Source organism: Panthera pardus, unplaced genomic scaffold, assembly GCF_024362965.1.
Source record: "Panthera pardus isolate Hobbes unplaced genomic scaffold, ASM2436296v1 HiC_scaffold_26, whole genome shotgun sequence".
NCBI lineage: Eukaryota > Metazoa > Chordata > Mammalia > Carnivora > Felidae > Panthera > Panthera pardus.
Genome location: NW_026526832.1, coordinates 2134939 through 2160870, shown reverse-complemented (window position 1 = coordinate 2160870; position 25932 = coordinate 2134939). Strand labels below are relative to the sequence as shown.

General features: G+C 38.4%; 1 protein-coding gene across 6 annotated transcripts in view; it reads right to left on the bottom strand.

Moving 5' to 3' along the window:
• Positions 1-25932, bottom strand: part of RMND5A (required for meiotic nuclear division 5 homolog A) — a 68981-nt gene that overhangs the window by 32785 nt on the left and 10264 nt on the right. For 4 of the 6 annotated variants that reach the window (XM_019444097.2, XM_019444091.2, XM_019444085.2 and 1 more), the window contains exons 2-3: positions 15489-15631; positions 7150-7254 (exon numbers count right to left, since the gene is read on the bottom strand). The exons of 1 other annotated variant lie outside the window; for it this stretch is intronic. In XM_019444097.2, the coding sequence (XP_019299642.1) occupies positions 7150-7254; positions 15489-15631 (248 nt within the window). The remainder of the gene's footprint in view (positions 1-7149; positions 7255-15488; positions 15632-25932) is intronic. One more of the 6 variants, XM_019444100.2, reaches the window with a different exon arrangement.

The following is a 25932-nucleotide window of genomic DNA, read 5'->3' as shown; positions in this document are numbered from 1 at the left end:
TGATCTTCGCCAAATTAGTCAAAGTCTTTGAGCCTCAGCTTCCTTAAGTGGAGAAAATAAAAGTACCTTCCTATTATGGGCTGAACTTCATCTTCTCAAAATTCCCATGTTGAAGTCCTAATTCTCAGTACCTCACTAAATTAAAATGAGGTCATTACAGTGAGCCCTAATCCAATAGGACTGGTATCCTTATAAAAAGAGGGAATTAGGACACAGGTACAGAGGAAAGGCCATGTGTTATTAACTGAATATCTAGATGTCCCCATCTCCAACCCCCGGAATTCCTACATTGAAGCCCCAACCACCAACGTAACTGTATTTAGAGACATCTGTGAGGAAGTGATAATAGTTAAATGATGCTACAAGGGTGGGGCCTTAATCTGATAGGGCTAGGGCTCTTATCAGACAACAGGAGAAACACCAGAGTGTTCTCTGTCTCTCTACCCTGTGAGGACAGTGTGAGAAGGCAATCATCTATAAGCCAGGAAGGAGGCTGTCTGCCCTCAATAGGAAATGAATTGGCCAGCACCTTGATCTTAGACTTCCCAGTCCTCAGCACTGTGAGAAAAATAAATTTCTGTTGTTTAAATAACCTAGTCTATGGTATTTTGTTTTGGCAGTTCAAATGGACTAAGACACCATGTGAAGACACCGGGAGAAGATGGCTATCTACCAGCCACGAAGACCGGTCTCAGAAGAAACCAACCCTGCCAGCATCTTGATCTTGAACTTCCAGTCTCCAGAGCTGTGGAAAAATAGAGGTCTGTTTAAGCCACCCAGTCTGTGGCATTTTGTTACAGCAGCCCTGGCAAATTAATACACTCCCTTATTGGTTAAATGAAATGGTAGTTGCTATTATTCTAGTATTACCATTCACAATGAAAAAGTGAGGTTCATTACTCTACATCTACTAACACAGAAAAATGCCCAGGACACCTTAAGGGAAAAAAAAGCAAGTTTTACAAAATTATGACCCCATTTTTGTTTAAAAAAAAAAAAAAAGAAAGAAAGAAATTCTTGTAAAAGCTTAGGAAAAAGCCTGAAAGAATACACATTAAAGTTTTAGCAGAGATTATCACTGGAGATTACCACTCTCCACACAAAGAACAAATGTTCCTTTTATAAGAAAATAGAGGATTTTTTCAAAACACATGTTAAGAGTTCCAGTTCTGGGTAAGATCATGTAAACACATTCCACTCTATCCCACTGAATACAGTTATAAAATCAGGACAGAATGAATGCAGCAGCCATTTAAGGACACTAAAAAGTAACTACAAGGGCACTTGGGTGGCTGACTTCAGCTCAGGTCATGATCTCACAGTTTGTGAGTTCAAGCCCCACATCAGGCTCGCTGCTGTCAGCACAGAGCCTGCTTTGGATCATCTGTCTCCCACTCTCTCTGCTCCTCTCCTGCTTGTTCTCTCAATTAATTAATTAATTTTTTTAATTTTTTTATTTAAAAAAAAATTTTTTTTTAATGTTTATTTTTGAGACAGAGAGAGACAGAGCATGAATGGGGGAGGGGCAGAGAGAGAGGGAGACACAGAATCGGAAGCAGGCTCCAGGCTCCGAGCCATCAGCCTAGAGCCTGACGCGGGGCTCGAACTCACGAACTGTAGATCGTGACCTGAGCTGAAGTCGGACACTCAACCGACTGAGCCACCCAGGCGCCCCAATTAATTAATTTTTTAAAAAGTAATTACATATGTTCCTCCACTTATGATTACATCCTGATAAACTCATAAGTTGAAAATAAGGTAAATTGAAAGTGCATTTAATACACCTAAGTTACTAAACATCGTAACTTGGCCTAGCCTATCTTAAACATGCTTAGAATGCTTACGTTAGCCTATAGTTGGGCAAAATCATGTAACACAAAGCCTATTTTATAATAAAGTATAGAATATCTCATGTAATTTATTGAATACTATAATGCGGATCATACTGCAAAGTATCACTAGCCCAGGAAAAGATCAAAATTCAAAATTCCAAGTACAGTTTCTACTGAATGCCTATCACTTTCACACCATCATAAAGTCAAAAAATTTTAAGTCAAATCATCGCAAGTCAGGGACCATAACAGTAGTAAGTGGATTGAGAAGAGGATCACAGAACTAGTAGTGAGTTTACTATTTTTCTCCCACCACTACCTCTCAGCCTGGATGCAATACAGCCAAAACACAGAATGAGGCACCCAGAATATGGACACAGAACTCCAGGAGAAGCCCTCTAGTTCTGGCATGAGAAACAGGAATGGGTTTCTCCTACTGTTCAGAAAGACAGGAAGGGAAATCACATGTTTTTCCCCTCCATTTTCTTGCAACTCTAGCTCAAGGCAGTCTGTAGGTGCACTAGTTTTTGACTGTTAATTTAAATCAATTTTATTATCTCACAGCTTGATAGATCAGAAGTCCAACAGGCTCCAGCAGTTTCTCTGTTCCAGGTCCCACGAAGCTGAAATTAAGGTGTCGGTGACCTAGGCTCTTGTTTCGAGAATATGGGACGAATCTGCTTCCAGATTCATTCAGGTTCTTGCAGAATGCAATTCCATGCAGTTTTAAGACCAGGGTCCTTGTTTCCTAACTGGCATAGGGAGTGTTTTCAGCTTATAGAAGCCACTCACATTCCCTAGCTCATGGCCCCCTCTATCTTCAAAGCCAACAACAGAGGTGACATCCCTCACACTTTGAATTTCTTTCTACCAACCTCTACTGCTTTTAAGAACTCATGTGAATTATACCAGGCTCACCTAGATAATCTCCCTATTTTAAGGTCGACTGCTTAGTAACCTTAATTATACCTGTAAAGTCCCTTCACAGCGGTAACTAGATTAATGTCTGAATAACCAGGGGACAAGAATCTTGGGAGGAAATCTTTAGAAATCTACCTCTACAGCGAGCAACCTAAAACTCTGAGAGGGGGGGTCCTTTCTAATCAGAGGAGCTGTGGTCCCAAGAAGGAGAGGCAAAAACCTCTACTGCATCTGCTCTCTGTCCTTCTACCACCCACCCCCAGGTACAGGCATAATCTCAGTAAATGCACAGAGCAGGGTAAACAAAGCCCCAGCTTTCAGGCTGAATGACCAAAACAGCAGCCCCAGAGAACCATAAAGTCATAGGGAGATCCCAGAGAGGGAAGAATTAAACAACATGACCCTTTAAAGTTGTTTCTGAACCCTTGGGTTCACTCTCAAGTTTCATGTGCATGGGTTTGACCCTAAGGAATATGCCAGACTTTGAAAACTAAACTAGGGGACAGAACTAGATTCCAGGTCCCAGAATGGCTGTTGGTTGGCATACAAACAGGACACATTAAAATAGCTCAGACACTGAAATTACAACTCAGAGAAGACTGATCAGAACTTACAGCCTGAACCCAACCAGGTTGACTGTCTGCTAAAACAAAAACATTAACATTCTCCATAGAATTTATACAGGACCCAGAATCTTGTAACATAACATGGGTGACCCTTGAACAACATGGGTTTGAACTACAAAGATCCACTTATATGTGAATTCTTTTTCTGATAAATACAGTAAGATAAATGTATGTTCTTTTCCTTATGATTTTCTCAGTAACATTTTCTTTTCTCTAGCTTACTTTACTGTAAGAATATAGTATATAACACATGCAACATACAAAATGTGTGTTAGGGCACCTGGGTGGCTCAGTCGGTTAAGCGTCCTACTTTGGCTCAGGACATGATCTCACAGTTTGTGGGTTCAAGCCCCGAGTCAGGCAGGCTCTGTGCTGACAGCTTGGAGCCTGGAGCCCACTTCAGATTCTGTGTCTCCCTCTCTCTCTCTGCCCCTCCCCTGCTTGCTCTCTCTCTTCTCTCTCTCTCAAAAATAAAATAAAAACATTTTAAAAAATGTGTGTTAACTGTTTATGTTATCAGTATGGCTTCTGGTCATAGTAAGTTATCAGTTTCGGGGGAGTCAAAAGTTATATGCAGAATTTCAATTGCGCAGGATATTGTTCAAGGGTCAACTGTATTTAATTTTTTTTTTTTAACGTTTATTTTTGAGACAAAGAGAGACAAAGCATGAACGGGGGAGGGTCAGAGAGAGGGAGACACAGAATCTGAAACAGGCTCCAGGCTCTGAGCTGTCAGCACAGAGCCTGACGCGGGGCTCAAATTCACGGACCTCGAGATAATGACCTGGGCCGAAGTCGGCCGCTTAACCGACTGAGCCACCCAGGCGCCCCTAGGGTCAACTGTATTTAAAAATGTCCAGGATACAATCCAAAATTACTTGGCATACAAAGAACTAAGAAAATCTAAACTCACATGGGAATAAATGTTCAGCAGACATCAATGCCAAGAGAACAAAGACACTGAAATCATCAAAGACTTTAGATATCAAGTTATAAAACTGCTCTAATAAGGAAGAACAAACACTTTCAAACAAAAGACAGAAGGTCTTAGCAAAGAAACAGAAGATACGGTAATCAAAATAAACTCATTGGATGGACTCAATAATAGAATGGAGGTGATAACACAAAAAGTCAGTGAAAATCAATAGAAATGATCTAAACAACAATAAAAAGGGGTGCCTGGGTGGTTTAGTCAGTTAGTGTCTGACTTCGGCTCAGGTCATGATCTTGCAGCCTGGAGCCTGCTTCAGATTCTGTGTCTCCCTCTCTCTTTGCTCCTCCTCTGCTTGTGCTCTCTCTCTCAAAAATAAACATTAAGAAAATAATGAAAATAAACAAAAAAACCCTGAAGAGAGCGTCAGAGACCTGTGGGACAAAAAACACCTGACATGCACTTCATCAGAGTATCAGGAGGAGAGAAGAGTGTAATGTAGAAAAAAATATTCCCCAGTCTTAGCAAAAGACATAAACCTACAGACTCAAGAAGCTCAGCAAACTTGTAAAAGGATACACTCAAAGAAATTCAAACCCAGACACCTCACAATCAAACTGCTGAAAACTGAAGACAAAGAAAAAATCTTGAAAGTTGCTAGAGAAAAGTGATGCACTGCTTATAGAATTCTCCACAGAAACCATGGAGACTAGAAAGAAGTGGCATGTTTTTCAAGTACTGAAAGAAAAGAACAGTCATCCCAGAATTTTATGTCAAGTAAAAATATCCTCTACAAATGAAGATGAAATAAAAACATTCCCAGATAAAGGAAAGCTGAATTTGTTGCCAGAAGACCTGCTCTGAAACAACTGTTATAATAGGTTCTCTAGATAGAAAATGATACCGTAAGTAAACTCTGAACATCAAGAGTAAAGGAAGAAAAGTCTACTTTGTGGTCTAAAAGCTTTCCCTGACCAATTTTATTTCCATTCCCTAAATCTTTCATAGGCATTACCCCCTAATAACCTCCTTGCATTTTTTAAGTACATAAATTTAATTAGATAAGATCATTTAGATTTAACTGAAATTATAATCCTAGGAAATCACTGCTTAAATCAGACCAAGAAACACAGGATTATTTTATAGCACATACAACAACAGGCAGGAACTACTAATCACCTACCATTTACAATTACTACAATGAAGGAGTTGTCCTCTCCCAAACTGAGCATCTCTTTCTTTAAAGAGCTATCTACCCTATTTTTAGATGTCAACACATACATTAAGACTAAGACTTATTCAGACAAAAACCAAAATGAACAATCCAAAATTACTGTCAGAGTCTAAATTTTTATTTACTTGTTTTTTATAAACATCTTTCTTGGTCTAGTACTTAACGTAAAGAATACTAATAATACAAAGCACCGAGACGCTAAAGCAATAGCTTCCACACGCGTACTAAATCTAGGTTGCCCCTAGCACTGAAGAAAAGGCCACAAATGCTTGGATAAGGCTCTCTAATTTCAAATCAGCTTATGAGATTCTGCCTGTTGAGAGATGCCTTCATAACAGTTTACCAATGCTTCTGAGTAGATTATTGTAGCTTTATGCCGTCTATGACCACTAGAACGCTAGAAGTAGAGATGGTGCTAATTCTGTTCCTCTTCTAATACTGTCCAGTATCTGTGGGTACACAAAGCCCCAGGCAAATGGTCATTCAAATGAATAAAGGAATGGGTATCTGAAGATGATTTCATTTATATATTTGATTTATATATATTTACATATTCATTCATAGATATTTCATTTATTTATATATTTCATACATATTTATATATTCGTTTATATTATATATTTATATATTTCATTTATAACAAACTCAGGAATCTGCCAGTATTTCTCTAAATGTCTAAGTGTAACCTATAAGCAAGAATTATTGAGACTACATAAGAAAGATTCCTCACTGATCTGTCGACCTCATTCAATCCAAACATAGTCTTCAGACTTCCAAATATTCATTTAGTAATTATTCTCCAATCCCATCAATCTCCAACAAATTTATAAGGTATCTGTTCTGTAGGAAAGAAATGAAACAACTTTGGAAGACATACTTATCAGCTCAAAGGACAGGACATGTTAAAAGAAACTATTTCATTTGGTAGTACATATTAAGTCCAAATTTTAATAGCTACCATCAGATAGTAACTGCTCAAGAATTCCTTTGTGGCACCTGGGCGACTGAGTCAAGCCTCTAACTCTTGATTTCAGCTCAGGTCATGATCTCATAGTTCATGGTATCAAGACCCGAGTCGGGATCCACAATGAGTCTGGTGGGATTCTCTCCCTCCCTCCCCAACTCTCTCTCAAAATAAACATTAAAAAAAAAAAATCCTTCAAATCTTCTCTTAATATACATAAAAAAGTAAAATTCGACCATTTGGAAATGTTAAAATTTAATATTTAAACAAATTTAAACAATTTTACTATGCCCCTCACATACTTTTATTTCCATAAGGTATGCCATGGTCCCTGTTACACGGGTAAGAAAAAAATCAAACACTCACGCTCAGGATGTCTTTTTACTACATTCAAGTTCTATAACTTATTTGGTAGGTTTGGAAAATATAACTAAGCATGAATAAGCAATGTACTAGATGAAATGTTCTGAGCTCCCTTCTGCCGTTCTGACTTTCCAGTATAGACTACTAAGAAAATAAAATACTTTCATAGCTTATTTTCTGTTCACCTATAGTAAAAATTACAGCTAAAATTATAAAAAGCGGTTGAGGAAATGCAACACAGTGTTAGAACTCCTTTTGTTATAACTGCACGTTCTTACTGTTGCATCAGTGCTAGGATCAGTTCCAGCTTCTGTTGCTAGGTGACCAAATTCGTTTGCATGGCTGCAGGAAATCAGTAGCATTGCACAGAAGCCAAGAAGTGGCTAATAAAAAGAAATATCTATTATTAGTACTTCTGTTTTACTGTACTTTTCCCTCTCATATTTTTAAAGAAAAAAGGACGTGAGAAGAGGTTCTTAAAAGGTGAAAGCAGGATTCAAACATGAATCAAAAGCAAAAGAGCACACATTCGAGGGTGTGTCTGTCTGAAGAGGATGTTATAGCTTAGAAAGAAACTCAAGGATACACGAATTCATATACTACCTCATATATGTACTTCGTGTCATTCATATTTTTGATGAATTTAAGTTTTAAAATCTGGAAGCTGAGACAGAGAAGGAATAAATGGCTTTAATAAAACATTATGAGGGGTGCCTGGGTGGCTCAGTCGGTTAGGCAGCCGACTCTTGATTCCAGGTCAGGTTACGATCTCAGGTTCTTAAGTTTGAGCCCCTCATCGGGCTCTGAACTGACAGTGAGGAGCCTGCTTGGGATTCTCTCTTTTTCTCTCTCCGTTCTTCCCCAACTTGTGCTCCCTCTCTCTACTTCAAAATAGGTGAATAAACTTAAAAAAAAAAAAAAAAATTACAAAACTATGAAATCTAAACAGATCATCCTCTTTGGCCACATCACGAACATGCTTACACACTGGTTAAACTTTAAGGACTGTTTTTGACTGTTCACCATCCAAAACCAATACACTTCCGAAATACAGTTCATGAGATTATAATTATTGAGAAAGTGGTAACAATACATGATAAAACTCAGAATATGTTTCAATTCTTAAGTACAAATTCTTTAATACTATTAATAATATTTTAAAAAACTACCTACTTTTGAAGAAAAATTGGTGTTATAAACCTAACAATGTGCTATTGTTGCACATACCAGGAATCAATTCCCCTTCTAAGCATCCAGTCAATCTGGTTTAGCAGTGAGAGACAGAGATAAACTGCAAAAAAATGCTTAATAGGGAATAAAAAGACCTGAATTCTGGTTACACACAATCTAGAAAAAGAAATCTACTTAACATATGTACATATTTTACATACATCCAAAAGAGGTGTTTTTTTAAAATTCCTCCCAAAATGAGAACAATCAAAATCCCCCAATCAATAATAAAGACAAACAACCTAACTGAAAAAAATGGACAATGAATAAGAAATTCACAAAAGAGAGACATTCTGATAGTCAAACACATGAATCGATGTTCAACCCCGAAGATGATGATGGAAATGCAAATTGATACAACTAGATAATATTTCACATCTGATTAATTTAAGAAATCTTAAATCTGATAATACCAAGTATAGGTGAGAAGTGAGAAAACAGGGCTGCTACCGTACATGTTTGGTAGGACTGGAATTTGGTATAAGCTTTTCAGGGAAAAATGCAGCAAACCTAGTAAAGCTGATGATGAGGCGCAAGTCCTCAGATGAAAATAACCCATATTTGGGCATATACCAGCCAGCAGTGCCTTGCAAACTATGGCTGGAAAATAAACTCAGTAGTGTGTCATAATCAGCATTTGTAGATGAATTTTTAGATGTAGATACTACCTTCTTAGACATTCCATTCTGTCCTCTCTAGGATATTCATACCTCTATTTTTATTTTCAAAATAGAGAGGTAGGTTGTGCCAAATCAAGGAAGGAGGAGGGGAAAGCCACACTAGTAAGTTCTTACCTTATAAACGAAGGGGAGAGTAATGTGGTGTGGTCAGAGATATGCCAGACTTCTGTGCTGGGCTTTTTAAAATCCTTAAAATGCCCCACAATCTAACCATCTGTCACATTTGCATCCTTATCCCTCACAATTATTTTACATACCTTCCTGCTCTGGTCTGACTGCCTCCTTATCTGAACAGATTACAGAAATCTGAGGGACTATTTTACTAATTCTCCCAAAGATGTCACATACCTCTTTCCACTCTAGATGCACACGAGAGAAATTCATACATACAGTGGCTACCCAAGGACACCAGGAGTTAATTCTCTCAAGGAACTCCAACTGAGGAAGTTTCTTCAAAGTCATAAAATCTGAGTATTTACCCAGTTCCTCCATTTGTTTTCTAGTTCTTTGATCAAAGTTTTCCCATCTGTATCTGTGGACAATCATCCCTATCTTACAAAGTGTTGATAATAACTTATCCTAAAATATCTATCAGGACCTATCCCACAATAAGCCTTCAATACACAGTAGCTGAATCAAAAACCAGGCCTTGCCACCAAATCCTCTGATTCTACATTTAAGAGAGTCTTCATTTTAGAAAACATAAATAAAAACAAAAAACACATTAACAGAAGCATTAATAACAAATTCATTAATTTAAAAATCACTTGAATACAATTACACACTGGATTAGTTGGCACAACTTACTGGGTGTAAGATCCCTTTTCCCTCTCAACCCAACCTGACCAGGACTCTAGAATAAGCTAGCTATTTCATCTTCTGGCCTCAGGCCAAAGTGGGTCTGTACCACCCCCAGGTTCAGTGGGATTATCTGATCCTGTATCCTAATAGGAGACGTGATTGCAAAGGTGTAGGCTTTCCACTGTGGACTATACTTTAATGCAAATAATTATCATTACCAACTAAAGAATATAGTTTCATTCCGCTTGAAACAGGGTAAGAACAATACAGGCCCAGAGCTTACAGCTAATGACGTAATGTAACAGATGGCAAAGAAAACAGAACTTAACTCATCTTCGCTTTTGAGAATGATCTTCAGACTGAAAAAGGCAAAACCACTATTGTTTCAGAGAAAATGGAGCCCAACACAAGTGAAGAGACGCAGAGAGCATCTAGCTGCTTACGTGAGTCAGGACTCTTCGTTCTTATAAACAGAAGTCTGTTTTGCCCAAACAAGTTGGATTTGAAGGACGCCCAGGTAACCAGGGGTAGGTAAGAGGGTAACTGAACCTCAAAAAATGTTCATTCCCTCCCCACCTTTTGCTTCTATTTCTCTCTGCGAAAGCGTTTTGTTTCCTACAACAGACCAGACTCTTTCAAGGACTACTAATCACTTCTAGGCTCACATTCCCAGCCCTTCCTTCCATTAAGAGCTCTAATGAAAAAGGTCCTACAAGAGGACTTTGAGGTACTCACCCTGAAGCAAACAATTGTGGCCAAGCCCGGGGGGTCAGATCCATCCTCAGACCATGCACTGTGGCCAAACCCAATGAGGTATTGAGAATGCAGCTGCTCCCAGTCAAATCACATAATTTAAAAACAAACATCTTCCATCTTGACCACAAAGTTATGAGATTTTTATTTAGACACATAGTCTACTCCATTTCCTTGCATTACTAAGTAGTAATTTGGGGAGAGGAGTTAGTTTGACATGTTTTATTTTATTTCTAGGGCACTATATTCCTGGCTTTTTATTATTGTTGCCTTTTTCATAATTTTGTTAACCATTCCTTTTCAGTAATTCTAAAAATTCCACTCAAAATATATTATCAAATTATCTGTCTATATTTCAGAACTCAACTTAGGTCTTTTTCTTCTCAGAGTGAAATTTCCATTTCTAGTCATTTTAATTTCCTTTTTCCTTCATTACCAGTAACATCTCTCTACTACATAAGGATTTATCCATTACATAACAAAACTTTAGAGCTAGTACATATCTGACTTCACCCACTCTGTATCTATATGGCTAAATCCAACACCTTTTCTCCCATTGGTATCTTTTTCTCCTCTCATGCCACAGTCAAACCTACATAAAAGGCAGTTCCAGATGGTTCACACAGAACTATCTTAAATATTCTACATTTCACTTTTTATAGCTTTATGCCATTTTTTAACATAGTCAGCATTTTGCCTCACCCATGCAGATGCTCCATCTACTGGTAGAATATCAGCTTAGGCTTATGGTTTTTATTTTATCATTATTTTTTTAATGTTTATTCATTTTTGAGAGACAGAGAAAGAGAGAGCACGAGCAGGGGAGAGGCAGAAAGAGACAGAGATACAGAATCTGAACAGGTTCCAAGCTGTCAGTACAGAGCCCCCCAATGCAGGGCTTGAACCCACGGACCGTGAGATCATAAACTGAGCTGAAGTTGGACAGTTAACTGAGCAAGCCAGCCAGGCGCACCTAGGCCAATAGTTTTTAAAACTACTTTTTAACCCTTATTTTCTGCCCTTAAAACACTACTGCCCCTGCAAAGGCCTAACTGATTTCCTAGCACAGTGTTTAAGCACAGACTCATGAGTGAGATCTTTTTCCAAAACCTGATTCAGCACTTCCAAGCTGCACACCTGGGGTATGTTACTTAATATCTGAGTCTTAAAATGGGAAAAAAGTACCAGCATCATAGAATATAGATATATGTACAGCACTCAGCCCAGTAGCTGGAACATTGTCAAAATTCAGTAAGTGACAGCTATTATCTTCCTACTCCTGACTTCTCCTTAGTCTAATTTCACCCTATTTAATGAGGGCAAGCAAATGATTTAAGCAACTGCTTAAATCATTCACTCCCTTTTCCCCTAATCTCAAATCATTAGGCTTTCCATCAACCTGATCCTGCTTTTTCCTGATAAGGCAGCCACTCCAATTGAGTCAGTCCCTGAGAGTCTTTCACAGTCCAGCATTTATTTCACTGTTGTTCAGCCTCCTTCTCAGCCTTGCAGAAAACCACAACTCACTCTGCTGTTTTGAAATCTTACCTGCTCTTCCAAGTCAAATTTAAGATACCAACTCCACAAAACTTAAACAAGGGCACAATGATCTTCCATTTACAGTAAGCAAAGCCCATCCCATGCAAATTTATTTTACATTGCCTCAGAAGTTTTCCAGTTCTTTCACGTGTACAAGCAGCACTCTTACGTGACCAACTAGACCATAATCTTCTAAAGAGCATGGACTATGTATTTTGCTTTCAATTATCCCACAGCAAATTTCAGACAATTTCAAATCTTAACACTATTTATTTTAACACACACACACACACACACACACCCCTAAAGCAGTAATCACATATCTAAAGCAGTAATGGTTTTATTGACTTTTCTTACTTAGGAAGTAAACTAAAAAAAAAAAAAAAAAAAAAAGCCAAAAGACTAAGTAAAACACTAAAGTAAATGCCCTAAGCAGGAGAGAACTCTAGATGTTCTTAAAATGGGAAAGGAAGTAAGAAATAGCCCAACACATTGTTTTTACTAAAAATAACTTGCCACAGAACCCAATGGCTGATACTATTTATTTTAAATAGTGATCATACTGTGGGCATCTGAAAAGAGTCAACACATTAAGGAAGAAATCTTCAATAATTTTTTATGTTCACAATAATTAAAAGCCAGAAAGTGCCTTAGCTAATGCCACAAACTTCTTTTCTGCTTACTTTAAGTGATGACTAAAGAACTTTAAAACAAGCATTAAAACATTAAAGGAAGAAAAACCATCAAGCATGTCAAAAATTTACTCATGTTCCTCACTCAAAACCAGCCTGCTCATAAAGGAGTCACCAGCTTCTCTGTCCTCCTCTTGGCAGGGTGGAAAAATGTGTCCATAACATGGTGCTCACAGGCTGCTTCACAGCATTCCAGTTCATTACTCAAGTCTGTTTGTGGTACTTAAAGGCTTGTGCCACAATGGCTTCAGCTTCATCCTGTTTGCTCACCACCAGCCCAAAGGAGTCCACCCTGCCCTGTTACAACAGGTGGCCCTGGAAGCTTGTACAGATTTATTTACCAGATCTAAGCTAAAAGAAAAGGAAGACTTTACAAGTCAGTGGAATCTTCTACAACAGCCTACACAGAATTCCTTATGTATGCAGGAAGCACAATGTCTGGTTCGTTCTAGTGGGGTAACAGCTTCCTACAGCTGAGGCCAAGCAGATACTCCCACCCCGAAAAAGGGGGAGGGAAGGAGAAAATGCAGTGAAACATGTTAGAGAAGTGGGCTAAAAGATCCAGGCTTTCTTCTGTGCCCCAGGACTATAATTCAACAAACAGTTATCAATATCAGCCTAACAATGTAGTTTCATAGGACGGATCAGAAGAATCTGGAATCCAGGTCACCTAAAACCTAAACTACTTTCACAGCAACATAAAGCTACAAAAAAAAAAAAAAAAAAAAAAAAAATTTTTTTTTTTTTACTTGAAAAAGCCCTTATAACTTCCACATACATGAAAAAAAATGTCCTCAAAAGAGAAATGAGTAAATTAAAATATATAACTAGGAATATCCACCTCAAACACATCCCCACCAAAAAAGCCAGAACGTAGATTACTCCTCATGCATTCCCTGGGTATCCATGTTTGTTTGTCCCAAACAAAAAGGGACACTTTTGTTTCTAGTACCAAATACACTTAAATGTTTTGTCTCAAAGATTAGCCAAAATATCTGACAAGCATTATGAATATTTGTAAAGACCTGGTGGATCAGAAGGAAGACACACTTCCCAATTCACTGATAGCTGAGGAACAAGAATTAAGAAGAGGATTCTGATAATCATGACAGGACAACAGGCACAATCTAGGAAATGAGGACAGGTGGTCACCCTGTCAGTGGTAGAATACAGAGCTAGTGAATTACTGGCCCAAATGCTCCAGATCCTAGTGGCCAGCAGTCCAAGTACTTGAGCTATGGCTGCTGAGGCCATCCTGACCTCTCCCGATTCTCAGATCTCTTCTCAGATTCTTTCTCTGATTGGCTGTGAAAACTTCAGCTCTTGCCACTGTCATGGCCATCTTCTGGTCTTACTCTCCCCCCACTCTGTCATAACTACAGGCAGCCTGATGGTCAAGCAGATGCCTCCTGAAACGTCTAGGAACCTCCAACCTCTAGGTTTGAACCATCAGAACCATTAGATTGCCTTGACCACTGTCAGCCACCAAACCCTGAAGCTTCCTAAATAGCACCAGTAGTTACTCTACCTAGAGAAACTGAAGGTTCCTCACCCACAGTGATTTAAGATTCTCTCTAAAGGCCCCATCACCATTCCAGTAAGTACTAAAGCCAGTACAGGCCAACTGAAGACTTCCAATCCCATAGCCCCCAAAAAGTCTAATACCAAAGCCACTTCCAATGCTGTGTTCACTCACTTGGAGTCACCAAATAGGCATCACAACCTCAAAGCTATTTCAGAGAATACTCACTGCCTTCCCAGCCTTTGCTAGCAAATGCCATCACTAACCCAAAATGGGGCTGCTGCTGCCAACACTACTTCTCTGGCCTCGTTTGCTGAGTTGAAGCCCTCAGCACTACGATAGTGGCAAAAGCTCTCTCAAAGGGCGCTAACACTTCTGTAAACCACAGCTACCCAAACAATCCCGAGAGCCTCTGCTACACACAGTCCTGCCACACTGTACCTACCAGTTAAAGAAATCTATCTCCTTAGAAGCATATAGTTCTGCCTTAGGCTGCCTTGTCTAGCCCTTCAATACTACTGCTTTATAGGGTAATTTCTAACAGCTAGGTTTACCCATGAGTTAGACAAAGCCACTCTCCGGATTCCATGAGTTTCCATCTACATCATAGCTATTAGCTCTCTTATATACAAACTAAGCAACTCATAGGACTGCTTTTGCTACAAAAAGCTCTTCCCAAAAGTTCTTCCTACCTTCCCAGAAGTTTACAATGGGTCAACAAAAACGTCCATAACCAGTTACAAACTCCCCAATGGCTGAGGTAGTCAGGGGTATCACATAGTAACCTTATGCCTCTTCTCTTAGGCCCCACTAGGACTATGAACTCCAAAGGCAAAAGTGGTCCAGTGCTAAAAATAACTGCTTATAAGGAAGATTCAAGAGATGTCACTGGAACAATCACCCAACAGAAATGACTGGCCCTGCTGGCTAGCAACCAACCCACTCACTCACACAGAACACAACACTGGAGAAAAGCAGCTAGCATGTCCACAGGAAGACAACAGTTAGGATGATGCAGGGGAGACGGATGCAAGGGTATTATTCTAATTGCCCCATAAGAGAGACACAGCCAGGGAACTACTCAGGAAGGAGGAAAAGTTACCCCTGTAAACACACTCCCTCACAGTAGCTAAAATTTCTTTGTAAATTTACTCATCATGATACTAGGAACTGCAATCATACAAGCAAATGGATAAACAACAAGGCTGTAACAAGGTTTGCTGTATTTTTCTTTTTTTTAATATCAATAGAAAACTTTAAGAATAACATAATAAAACCAGATCTGCAGAAGTTGTTAAAAGCAAGCATAAAATAATTGGAGAAAGCAAATGTTATCAAAGCAGTGACAGGAGATGAAGGATGCTTTTTAAAAATCTCAAACACTTCCTTCAACACCATACCTTATCAATGGCTTTTCCAACCCGAGAAACACTGCTGTGGATGTCTTTGTGGTCTGAGGCCAATTTTTGAACAGTATCCTTTATTCTTTTACAGCACTGTGTCAAAACAAGTGAAAGTGTCCCTGATAATTCAGCATCTTGGCCTATAAAAATGAAAGAAAGAAAGAAAAGAAAGAAGGAAGATTGGTTACTCATGAAAGCAAACCCAAAAGACAGCAAATTTCAAATAGGCCCTTTAGAACATGAGAGTTGGAAGAAAAGTGAAGAAAAACAAATATCTGCTTTGAAGCAGATGGTCACACTCACAGATAACATTTTTCAAGTGAATGCTAAGAAAGCTATCTTAATTTATTTTTTGGAATAAATAAGAAAACTTTACTAGGAAATAAACCACTTTTGTAATTACCAAAATAGCACAGACTGTGAATAATACTGCCAAGGCATTTTTCAAAAAATATGTCTAAGTGAATAAACTCAGTTATTCAATCCACTTAAAGTAAACTGTTCAAATTATTCTCAAAACAGTTTCATCATTACTAAATTTCCCGAAGAGATTATTTAGTCCAAGTGCCTTATATTCTATATGAAAGATAGAAAAAAACCCAACAAACTTCTTTGGATACCATGTTGAAAAGCATGAACATAGCAGAAAAAGTTATCATATCCCCATGTATAAGGCACAGTGAGCCATTCTTATAAGGGTTCCCACCACCCTACCTGATAACAGAGGCTTACTGTGCCCTAAAGTGTATACAATGTGGTTTATGATGAATTCCTGCTTTCCTTATGGGAGTCTAGAATTACGCTATACGCTAAGGCAGAGAGTGCCTATATAACCAGTCCCCGATAAACACCCTGAGCACTACCTCTCTAGAGAGCTTCCCTGGTAGACAACACTTCAAACTGGCTACAATTTGATGTCAGAGGAATTAAATGTGCCCTGCCTGTGTGACACCACACTGAGAGACGACTCTTGGAAATCTTTTCCTAGTTTCCTCTGGATTTTGCCCCATGAGCCTTTTCCCTTGGTTGATTTTGCTTTGTACCCTCTTGCTATATAATAAACCTCAGCCATGAGTGTGACTACATGCTGAGTCCTATGTGTCTTCCTAGTGATCACTGGAATCTAAAGGTGGTCTTGAGGACCTTGATACACATGACAAATCAACGGAAAGTTACTAGAATTTAAATCCTCTTTCCCAGTGCTACCTCCTCCTCAGGAGAAAGGGAGGAAAAGAAGATGGGAGGAAGAGAGAGAACAAATTGAGTCATGTTGTCAATTACCTCATATATCTACATATCCCCACCTGTGAGTAACACGCCTGGCTTCTAAACCCCTACTCACTATAACAGTGATTCTTAAACTGTAATTTACATCAGAATCACCTGAAGGTCTAGTTAAAACAAAAGAGTTGACCGCCCCCCCCCCCCCCATCCCCAGTTTCTAATTCAAGAGCTCTGGGATGGGGCCCAAGAACCCGAACAAGAACAACCACAAAACTACAGTAGTCCTAGGATGTTCATTTATTCAACAAATATTTATAGAGAACTCATTATGTGACAGGTATAGCAGTGATGCAAAACCATCAAGTACCACCATCAAGTACCTAGGTTGCCTTAAAACGTACCTTCTGGTGAGCAAGATAAACAACACAAAGTATCAATTATATACAGCATGACAAAAGATGATATATGCTACTGGGGGAGAAAAAGTTGTGTAGAAGAGATGGGGAGTGCATTTGAACTGAACAATCACAATCTTAAACAGAGTGGACATTACAGGCCTCACTGAGAAAGTCGTATCTGAGTAAATACCTGAAAGAAATGAGGCAACCAGCCTTGGGGCTACTGTGGGGGTTGAAGGGCAGCATATCTGCCACCCTAAAATTAGCTTCTTTGGCATAAGGATTATTTTGAGCGTATTATTGTGAGAAACAGCAGATGCAGGAAAAACTCTGAAAACAGTAAAAGTTACCCTTTTGTAAGGGAAATTTACATTTAGAAATCTCCATCGGTAAGAATGTTTCCCTCTCTATACTTGGAAAAGAAGAATGGCACTAAATCATAAGAAACCTATCAATGAAGAAGGCTCAGATTTATACCTGAATAACAAACTTTACTCTTACTGTGCTTTTCCTGATAAACTGGTCTCCCCACACCTTTCCTGAACTCTAAGCCACCTTTTTGGCTTGCTCATTTTTCTCCGGGAACCTCCCACATATATATGAGGTATATATGTTAATAAACTGTTTTTCTCTTGTTAATCTGCCTTTTATTACAGGGGTCTCAGCCAAGAACTCACAAGGTTAGAGGAACAATTCTTTTTCCTCTCCTTCAGGGGAAAGCATTCCAGGCAGAGGGAGCAAAAGCCCTTACAGAAATATCCTAGATTATTCAAGGAACAGCAAAGAAGCCAGTGTGGCTAAAGTAGATGTCTGGCAAAGAAAAAGAGGAGAAAATGTTTAAAAGATTACGGGGTCATGATCTTGCAGGGCCTTTTTGGCATTATAAAAGGCTTCTTAGACTTTATTTTGAGTGAAAGGGATATCCACTGCAAGGTTCTGAACAGAGCAGGTACAAAAACTGACACATTTTAGTATGGCCATTCTGGCTCAGGACAGGAGTAGAAGAACAGAAGCAGGAAGAGTAGTTAGGAGGCTGTGGCAGCAATCTAGATGAGAGGACAGTCGCTCAGCCCAGGGTGTTAGACGTGGAGGTGGTGAGAAGTGGCTGGATTCTGGATATATTTTGATGAGAAAGCCAACAGGATTTCCTAAGTATGAGGAAAGAAAAGGACTTACAGATGACTCTAAACTTTTTAGCTTAAGTCAACTGGAAAGATGGAGTTGTCTTCAATTAGAATAATATAGATGAAAAGCTGAGCAGGTATGAGAGGAAGAAGAGATAGAGTTCAGTTTCAGCTTGTTAAATTTCATATGTGAGTAGTCACCTCAGTGCACATGAGGAGGAGTTAGATATACAAACTTGGAGTTCAAGAGCAAAAACAGGGCTGGATATATAAACTTGTGAGTCACTGGCATGTAGATGATACTTAAAGCCATGAGGCTAAATCAATGAAATCATCAAAAGAATCAGTACAGACACAAAGAAGTAGTAAAAGACGAGAGTCCTGGAAACTCCAAGTTTATAAGACCACGATAAAGTCGAACTGGAAAAGGAGACTAACTGAAACACTGTGATGTAGGAGAAAAATCAAGTATGGTGCTGGGGAAGCCAAGTAAAGAAAATGTGTCAAGGAGGAAGAAGTAACCAAGTGTATTAATGCTCTGCTATGTTAAGTAAGATGTGGACTAAGAGCTAACCACTGGATTTATAATGTGGAAGTTATCAGTGACCATGACAAGAACAGTTTCTCTCAAGTTTCAAGGAAAGAAACCTAGAAGGGGCATCTGCATGGCTTAATTGGTTGAGTGTCTGACTCTTGATTTTGGCTTAGATCATGATCCTATGCTGACGGTTCAGAGCCTGGTTGGGATTCTCTCTGTCCCTGTCTCTCTCAAAATTAAAGGAAAGGGATAAGGGGGAAGGGGGAAAGGATAAGGGGAAGAGAGAAGAAGGAAGGGGGAAAGGAAAGGAAAGGAAAACAAAGGAGAGGAAAGGAAAGGAAAGGAAAGGAAAGGAAAGGAAAGGAAAGGAAAGGAAAGGGAAGGGAAGGGAAGGGAAGGGAAGGGAAGGGAAGGGAAGGGAAGGGGAAAGAGGGAGGGAAGGAAGAAACCAAACCTAGGGACTTCTAGGCACTATGAAGAAGGGAATATGTTTGGTTCAGTGACAACCACTGAGAGAAGTAAAACGATAAGCAGACAGAAAATAGTGTCCATAAGGTAAGCAATCCAGTATGATGTGGCCAAAATAAATTGCCCTGATCTCTATTTACAGTTATACGAAGTATGTATCAGGTGCTTCCAACATCTAATAACATAATTTAAGCTAAGAGAAGACCTGGAAATTCAGGAAAATTTCAAAATCTGTCTAAAAGGTATTCCATATATACCTTGAGCCAAAAGAATCTAACTGCTTCAGTAGCTCTACTCTGGCCATTTCTGTATCTAAACCTTACCTAACGTCAATAGCTTCATCTCCTCTATAAATCTCTCTGTTCACCGATTCGAGTGAATCTCAATTCCTAATTCGAGTCTTCTCAATTCCTAATGAATTCTGTTCTCTCCACCATTCCTCTGGCACTGAATCATATCCCACTCAACAATTTTATGTATAATCCCATCATCCATCTCAATTAGATACAAGTCCTGAAGGGAAGACAGATTCTTATTGTTAACTGTGTATTCCAGTCTTATCCTATTGTCTTGCAGTTTCATGCACTATTAATGTAAGTATTTGGATTGATGGCAGAGAGAAAAAAACAGGTAAAAAGAATGCCATATTCAACAAATGGTGCTGGAATAACCAGACATGCAAAAGAATCATACCATATACAAAAATTAACTCAAAATGGAATGAAGATCTAAATATAAAAGCCAAAACTATCAAATACCTAGAAGAGAATAAGAGCATTCTCGACCTTGGATTGAGCAATGGCTTCTTAGACATTATACCAAAAGCACAAGCAACAACAACAACAAAAAAACCAAACAGATAAATTAATTACTTAATTCCTTCATTTGTTCAGTTGGCCTTTACCAAAACTAAAAACTCTTGTGCTCCAAATACTACCAAGAAAGTGAAAAGATAATCCACAGAATGGGAAAAAACATTTACAAGTCATATGTCAGATACGGGCCTAGTATCCAGAATATATAAAGAACTGTTAGAACCCTACAAGACAAATAACCCAATTTAAAAGTGGGCAAAGAATTTTAATAGACATTTTCTTCCCAGAGAGAATAAGACAAACAACCATAAAAACAGGAAAAGATGCTCAACATCATTAGTCAAAAGAAAAATGCAAATCAAAACTACAATGAGAAACTACTTCACTCCCACTGGGATAGCTATGATGAAAAAGATGGACAACGAGAAGCGTTGGGGAGGATGCGCAAAATTTAGAACCCTCATATATTGCTGGTGGCTGTACAATGGTGTAGCACTGAAAAAAACAGTTTGACAGTTCCTCAGAAAGTTAAAGAGTTACTGTATGATCCAGGAATTCCACTCTGAGGTACATACCCAAAAGAAATGAACACAGAGGTCCACACATAAGTTTGTACATGAACGTTCACAGTAGCATTATTCATACTAACCAAGAAGTGGAATCAATCCAAATGTCCAAATGATGAATAGATAAGTGGGGCATATCCATAAAATGGAATATTATTTAGCCATAAGGAATGGAGCACTAATACATCCTACAACACGGATGAACTTCAAAAACACTGTGTTAACTGAAATAAGCCAGACACAAAAGGCCATACATTGTGTGGTTCCACTTATATGAAATCTCCAAATCCATGGACAGAAGTAGATTCATGGGGGCCAGAGGCTGGGGAAGAGTAGAATGAAGAATGACTGTTAATAAGTATGAGGTTTCTTTTCGGAGTGATGAAAATGTTCTGGGATTAGATAACGGTAATGGGTGCACGTCTCTGAACATACTGAAAGGCAGTGAGTGAATCATACCCTTTAAAAGGGTGACTTTTATGGTATGTGAACTATTTTTCAATTTTAAAAATCTTAAAAATGCAAGCTGTAAGTCCTATCCATTCTATCATATTTTTTTTTTCCTACACTCAGTAGACAGCAAAGTAAACAAAAGGTTAAAGAACAAAACGGCAAAGACCAAAGCAGAGGATAGAGGTCATCTGGAATTTACCAATTGAACTTCCAAGCCCCAATCTTGAAATCCATCATTTTCCAATCTCAGCAACTTAAATGTCTGAAGTTTGGTGCCTTTGTCATCTCTTTTTTTCCTTTACCATCTACAAGACCCTCCACTTCTTGTTTTTCAAGTTTATAAATGACAGACACTAGTAGCATAAGGTCGATTAATAAACACTGAGAGTTTTCAGTATGCCCCAAGGAAAAATAATTTCTACAATGTATTTGGAAGTGTAGGAAAAGTACAATGGAATAATCTGAAAGAGAACCCTGGGAAAGCCCTGTTCAAAGAGAAAGATTCCACTAATGCATTTTCAAATGGATTTAGTGGAAAGCAGCCAAAGGTAAAAACAGGTTTAGAAATCACTGTAATAATCAAATTGACTGAGACCAAACCTCTAAGTCCTAAAGGGAGAGTTCTAATGTTCTTCTGATTTCTCTGTCTTAAAACGAAACCTGCCTCTAGGAGAACCTTTCTGTGAAAGAAATCTAATTGGATTTAGTTCCTAGAAATAAAGTGGGAGGATTACTGTGACAACCATCTTTACCATAACTAAACTGGATGTGAAAGTATATGTTAGAACCCCGACTGGCCACTGCAAGGGTCACTTTTTACCCAGAATGACGTCCTGTGCCAACTGTCTTTCCATGCAGTAAACCTCTTTGGACTCAAGCCCCATGCACAAGCATAAAAGAAATAGTTCTGAGGCAGTGCTCATTACTTACAGTGACCAAAAGTATTTTTTTAAGACTGTTTTTTTAGAGCAGTTTTAGGTTTACAACAAAATTGAGAAGGAGATACAGAGATTCCCCATTTTCACCTTGCCCCTATGCATGCACAGCCTCTCCCATTATCAACATCCCCCACCTGAAACGTACTTTATTTTTAAACCAAGGATAAACCTACGCCGACACATCATTATCACCCAAAGTCCACAGTTACTGTAGAGTTCACCCTTGGTGTTGCACCTATGGGTTTTGACAAATGTGTAAGAGCATATATCCCTCAGTATGGTATCATGCAGAGTATTTTTACTGCCCTAAAAATCCTCTGTGCTCTGCCTCTTCATCTCTCTCCTCCACCCCACCCCTGGCAAGCGCTAATTCTTTTGTTTCCTTCCATAGGTTTCCCTTCCTCAGAAGGTTAGATAGCTGGAATCACATAGCATGTAGCATTTTCAGATTGGCTTTTCATCTGGTAATATGCATTTTTAAGGTTCTTCCATGTCTTTTCATGGCTTGATCCTTTCTTTTCAGCAATGCATAATATTACATTATCTGCATGTACTGCACTTTAGCCATTCACCTAACTAAAGAACATCTTGGTTGCTTCCAAGTTTTGGCAATTATGAATTAAAAGCTACTATAAACAGTCTGTGAAGGTTTTTGTATGGACATGTTTTCAACTCCTTTGGGTAAATACCAAGGTGCACGATTGCTGCATTTCATAGTAAGAGTAGTGTTTACTTTTGTAAGAAATTGCCAAGCTGTCTTCCAAAGTGGCTGTACCACAAAACTACTTTTTACAATTTTTTTTTTTTTTTTTTTTTTTTTTTTTTAAATTTTAGAGCAAGAGAAAGCAGGGGAGAGAAAGAATCTTAAGCAGGTTCCATGCTCAGTGTGGAGTCCAACTCAGGGCTCAATACCACAGTCCTAGAATCAGGACCTAAGCCAAAATCAAGAGTCAAACGCTCAACTGACTGAGCCACCAAAACACCCCTAAAATCACTTTTATCATTATTTAATTCAACAGATAAAATAATTGGTACATCCATAAGAGATTTTAAATCCAAGCAAAGAACCAACACACATGGTTGGTCTTTCAATACAATAGAATGATATTCTCAGAGACTAGAATAATCATAGTCTCTTCCAAAATCAGACAAACTAAATTAAACATATCTGAGTGAACTCCTAAACCATTTTTTTTAATAGAGCACAGCTATGACTTCAAGCTATGCCTTGGGCTTCATTTACTGCCTAGCGATTTCAAGATTTATGTCCATTAGTTTCACAGAAATAAACTAGAAAAATGTTTGTTTCCATAGCATCATGTACTTCCCTATCAGAGTTTCAGACTTAATTGTAAATATTTGTCTATCATCCCCATGAAATTACTTGAAGACAGGAAACTCGATTGCTTAATCTCCAGTGTTTAGCATGGTAACTGACATATATTAGGCATCCAATAACTATTTACCAAAGGAATAGAAAAATAATAATTTTTTTTTATTTAAGAAGGCTCCATGCCCAACGTGGGGCTCTATCTTACGACCCCAAGATCGAAAGTCACATGCTCTACTGACCGAGCCAGCCAAGGGCCCCTAAAAATTATGTATTACATATTCTAATTTTCAAGCCCAGCACTGGAGACTCCCGGCACTATGACATACTCTGAACTAACTCCCTCTGAAACTGCAGGCAGTGTCACACTCAGCAGCTCACTCACCTTCCACTTCCTTCCAGGATGTTTAGTGCATACTACACAATAGCATTATGGCTTAAAATTTCCAAATACCAAATAAATAAATACACACACACACACACACACACACACAACACAAATTTCCAAATAAAACACATTCATAGAATAGAGTCCCCAGTTGTAAGCACCTTCCCCTTTCCAGATAATGACCAATCCCTCCCCTCAAAAACCTTAAATAAGTACGTAAAGACTTGGAAAAAAATTAACAGGCTTGTATCTGAGCCAGTCTGTGTTTGTAAAACAAAATCATGCCACGGTGTGTCGAAAAAATGACACACATTTCAACTTTAGTAGATACATGTTCCTATAAAAGTACACCCCAAGTCAAAATGTAGGAAAGCAGGACAAACTTACACAATTAAGAGTGCCCTGTTCCCACAAAGGGAAAAATTATAAAATTCCTATTTATACCTTGGTTTTTATAAATAACTTTTCAAGGCAGTCTATCATTTTTTACATTTATTTATCCAATTATTTTCCTTCAGTACTAATCACATGGCTTAAGACAACCATAGGTCCAACTATGTGACAAGATTTACTCATCACTTTGGCTAATCTAATACAATCAAGACAAAGATGATTGAAAGCTATGTTCTCATCCCTACTCAGTGTTTACATTTTCAATTTGTTTGCCATTTATTTTTATGGTATCAGGAGGAAAAAAAACCCTCAAATAATTGCACATACTGTTAAAGAAAGATAAACAGCTTGTTGGTAGGCAGCACTATAATGGTGTGGCTTGATATGTCTGCTCATGGACAGATAATTAAAAGTTCTAATTTGGTCTGTAAAAGGCAGCTTAAAGGTGTCAATTACACTATGCAGTGCATGCTGCCTAAGAGTCCAACACATGAGACTATAATTAAGAGCATTCTATAAAAAAGTGGTGAGGCACAACACAGGAAGGTGACTACTATGATGATGATTACTCAGATGTCCAAAACGGCTGAAAACCTTACCACCTAGGACTACAATATTTTGATAGAAGCAAATAGTAGCATTCCCCAGAAATCACGAAGACTTGACCTTACAATCTTATGAATATCATGGAGGCAGAAAAAAATTTAAATATCCAAGTTTATAAATATTGTATATATTGCATTTGAGCTCCTTTGCATTATTAAAAGTTAATTTCACTTCATAAAATGGACAGAGATCTTAAATTTGGAATTAACTGGAAAGCAAAATGGCACACAAGTTTTTATATAAATACAAAGAAATCCACTTAGTAAACATAATCCATTTAGTCAACATAACTGTGTCTAAATGAAAACCCAGACCTCATAGAGCTATACCCCAGAATTCATTCTAGTTTAGTTCCTTAAAAAATATTAAAATAAAAAAAGTCAAAAGAAGGCTGTAAGGGGGCAAAAAATTCTACATTATCCCATTATATTATACCACTCTTATTTTTAAAAGTCTTAATACCTTAAAATAAACAAAATGAGACTAGACAAAGACAAAACAGAAAACAACAGCAACAACAACAACAAAACACTAAAGTCAAAAGGGAGAATCATGACATTCAGAGTCAATTTACTGAGTGCATAATACCCATGTCAGTAGTGTTCAAGGTACAGATCAAGTATTTTAGACAGATTAAGAAATTTAGGATGGGAATAAAAAGAGAAAGAATAAAATGGTCTAAGATTGATTCTAAAGAAGTCACTGAAAAGGGCCATCTGGGTGGCTCAGTTGGTTAAAGGCCTCTTTGATTTCAGCTCAAGTCATGATCTCACGGTTTGTGGGATGGAGCCCAGCGCCAGGCTCTGTGTTGACAGTACAGAGCCTGCTTGGGATTCTCTCTCTCCCTCTCTCTCTCTCTCTCAAAATAAGTAAATAAAGCATTTAAAAAAAAAAAAGTCACTGGCAAGGTGAACATGAATCTACTCGTAAAATATTAAAATAGAAAAACTGGAATCCTGAAAAGGTAAGGTTTGTATTTAAAAAACAATAAAAGGACTGTTTCATCCTGTGAGTAGCAAACTAAATTGTGGCCTATTGGAGCTTGGGGCTTCTTAAGAGCTACCTCAGCACCTAAGGCACAGCAGCTGCTCACAGAGATTCACTCAAAGGAGGAAGGGGAAGGCACAAACAGAGCACACCCTTTTTCGTTTCTAGGGGCAGTATACACTGAAAACAATTTTCAGTATATTAATTGGTGGT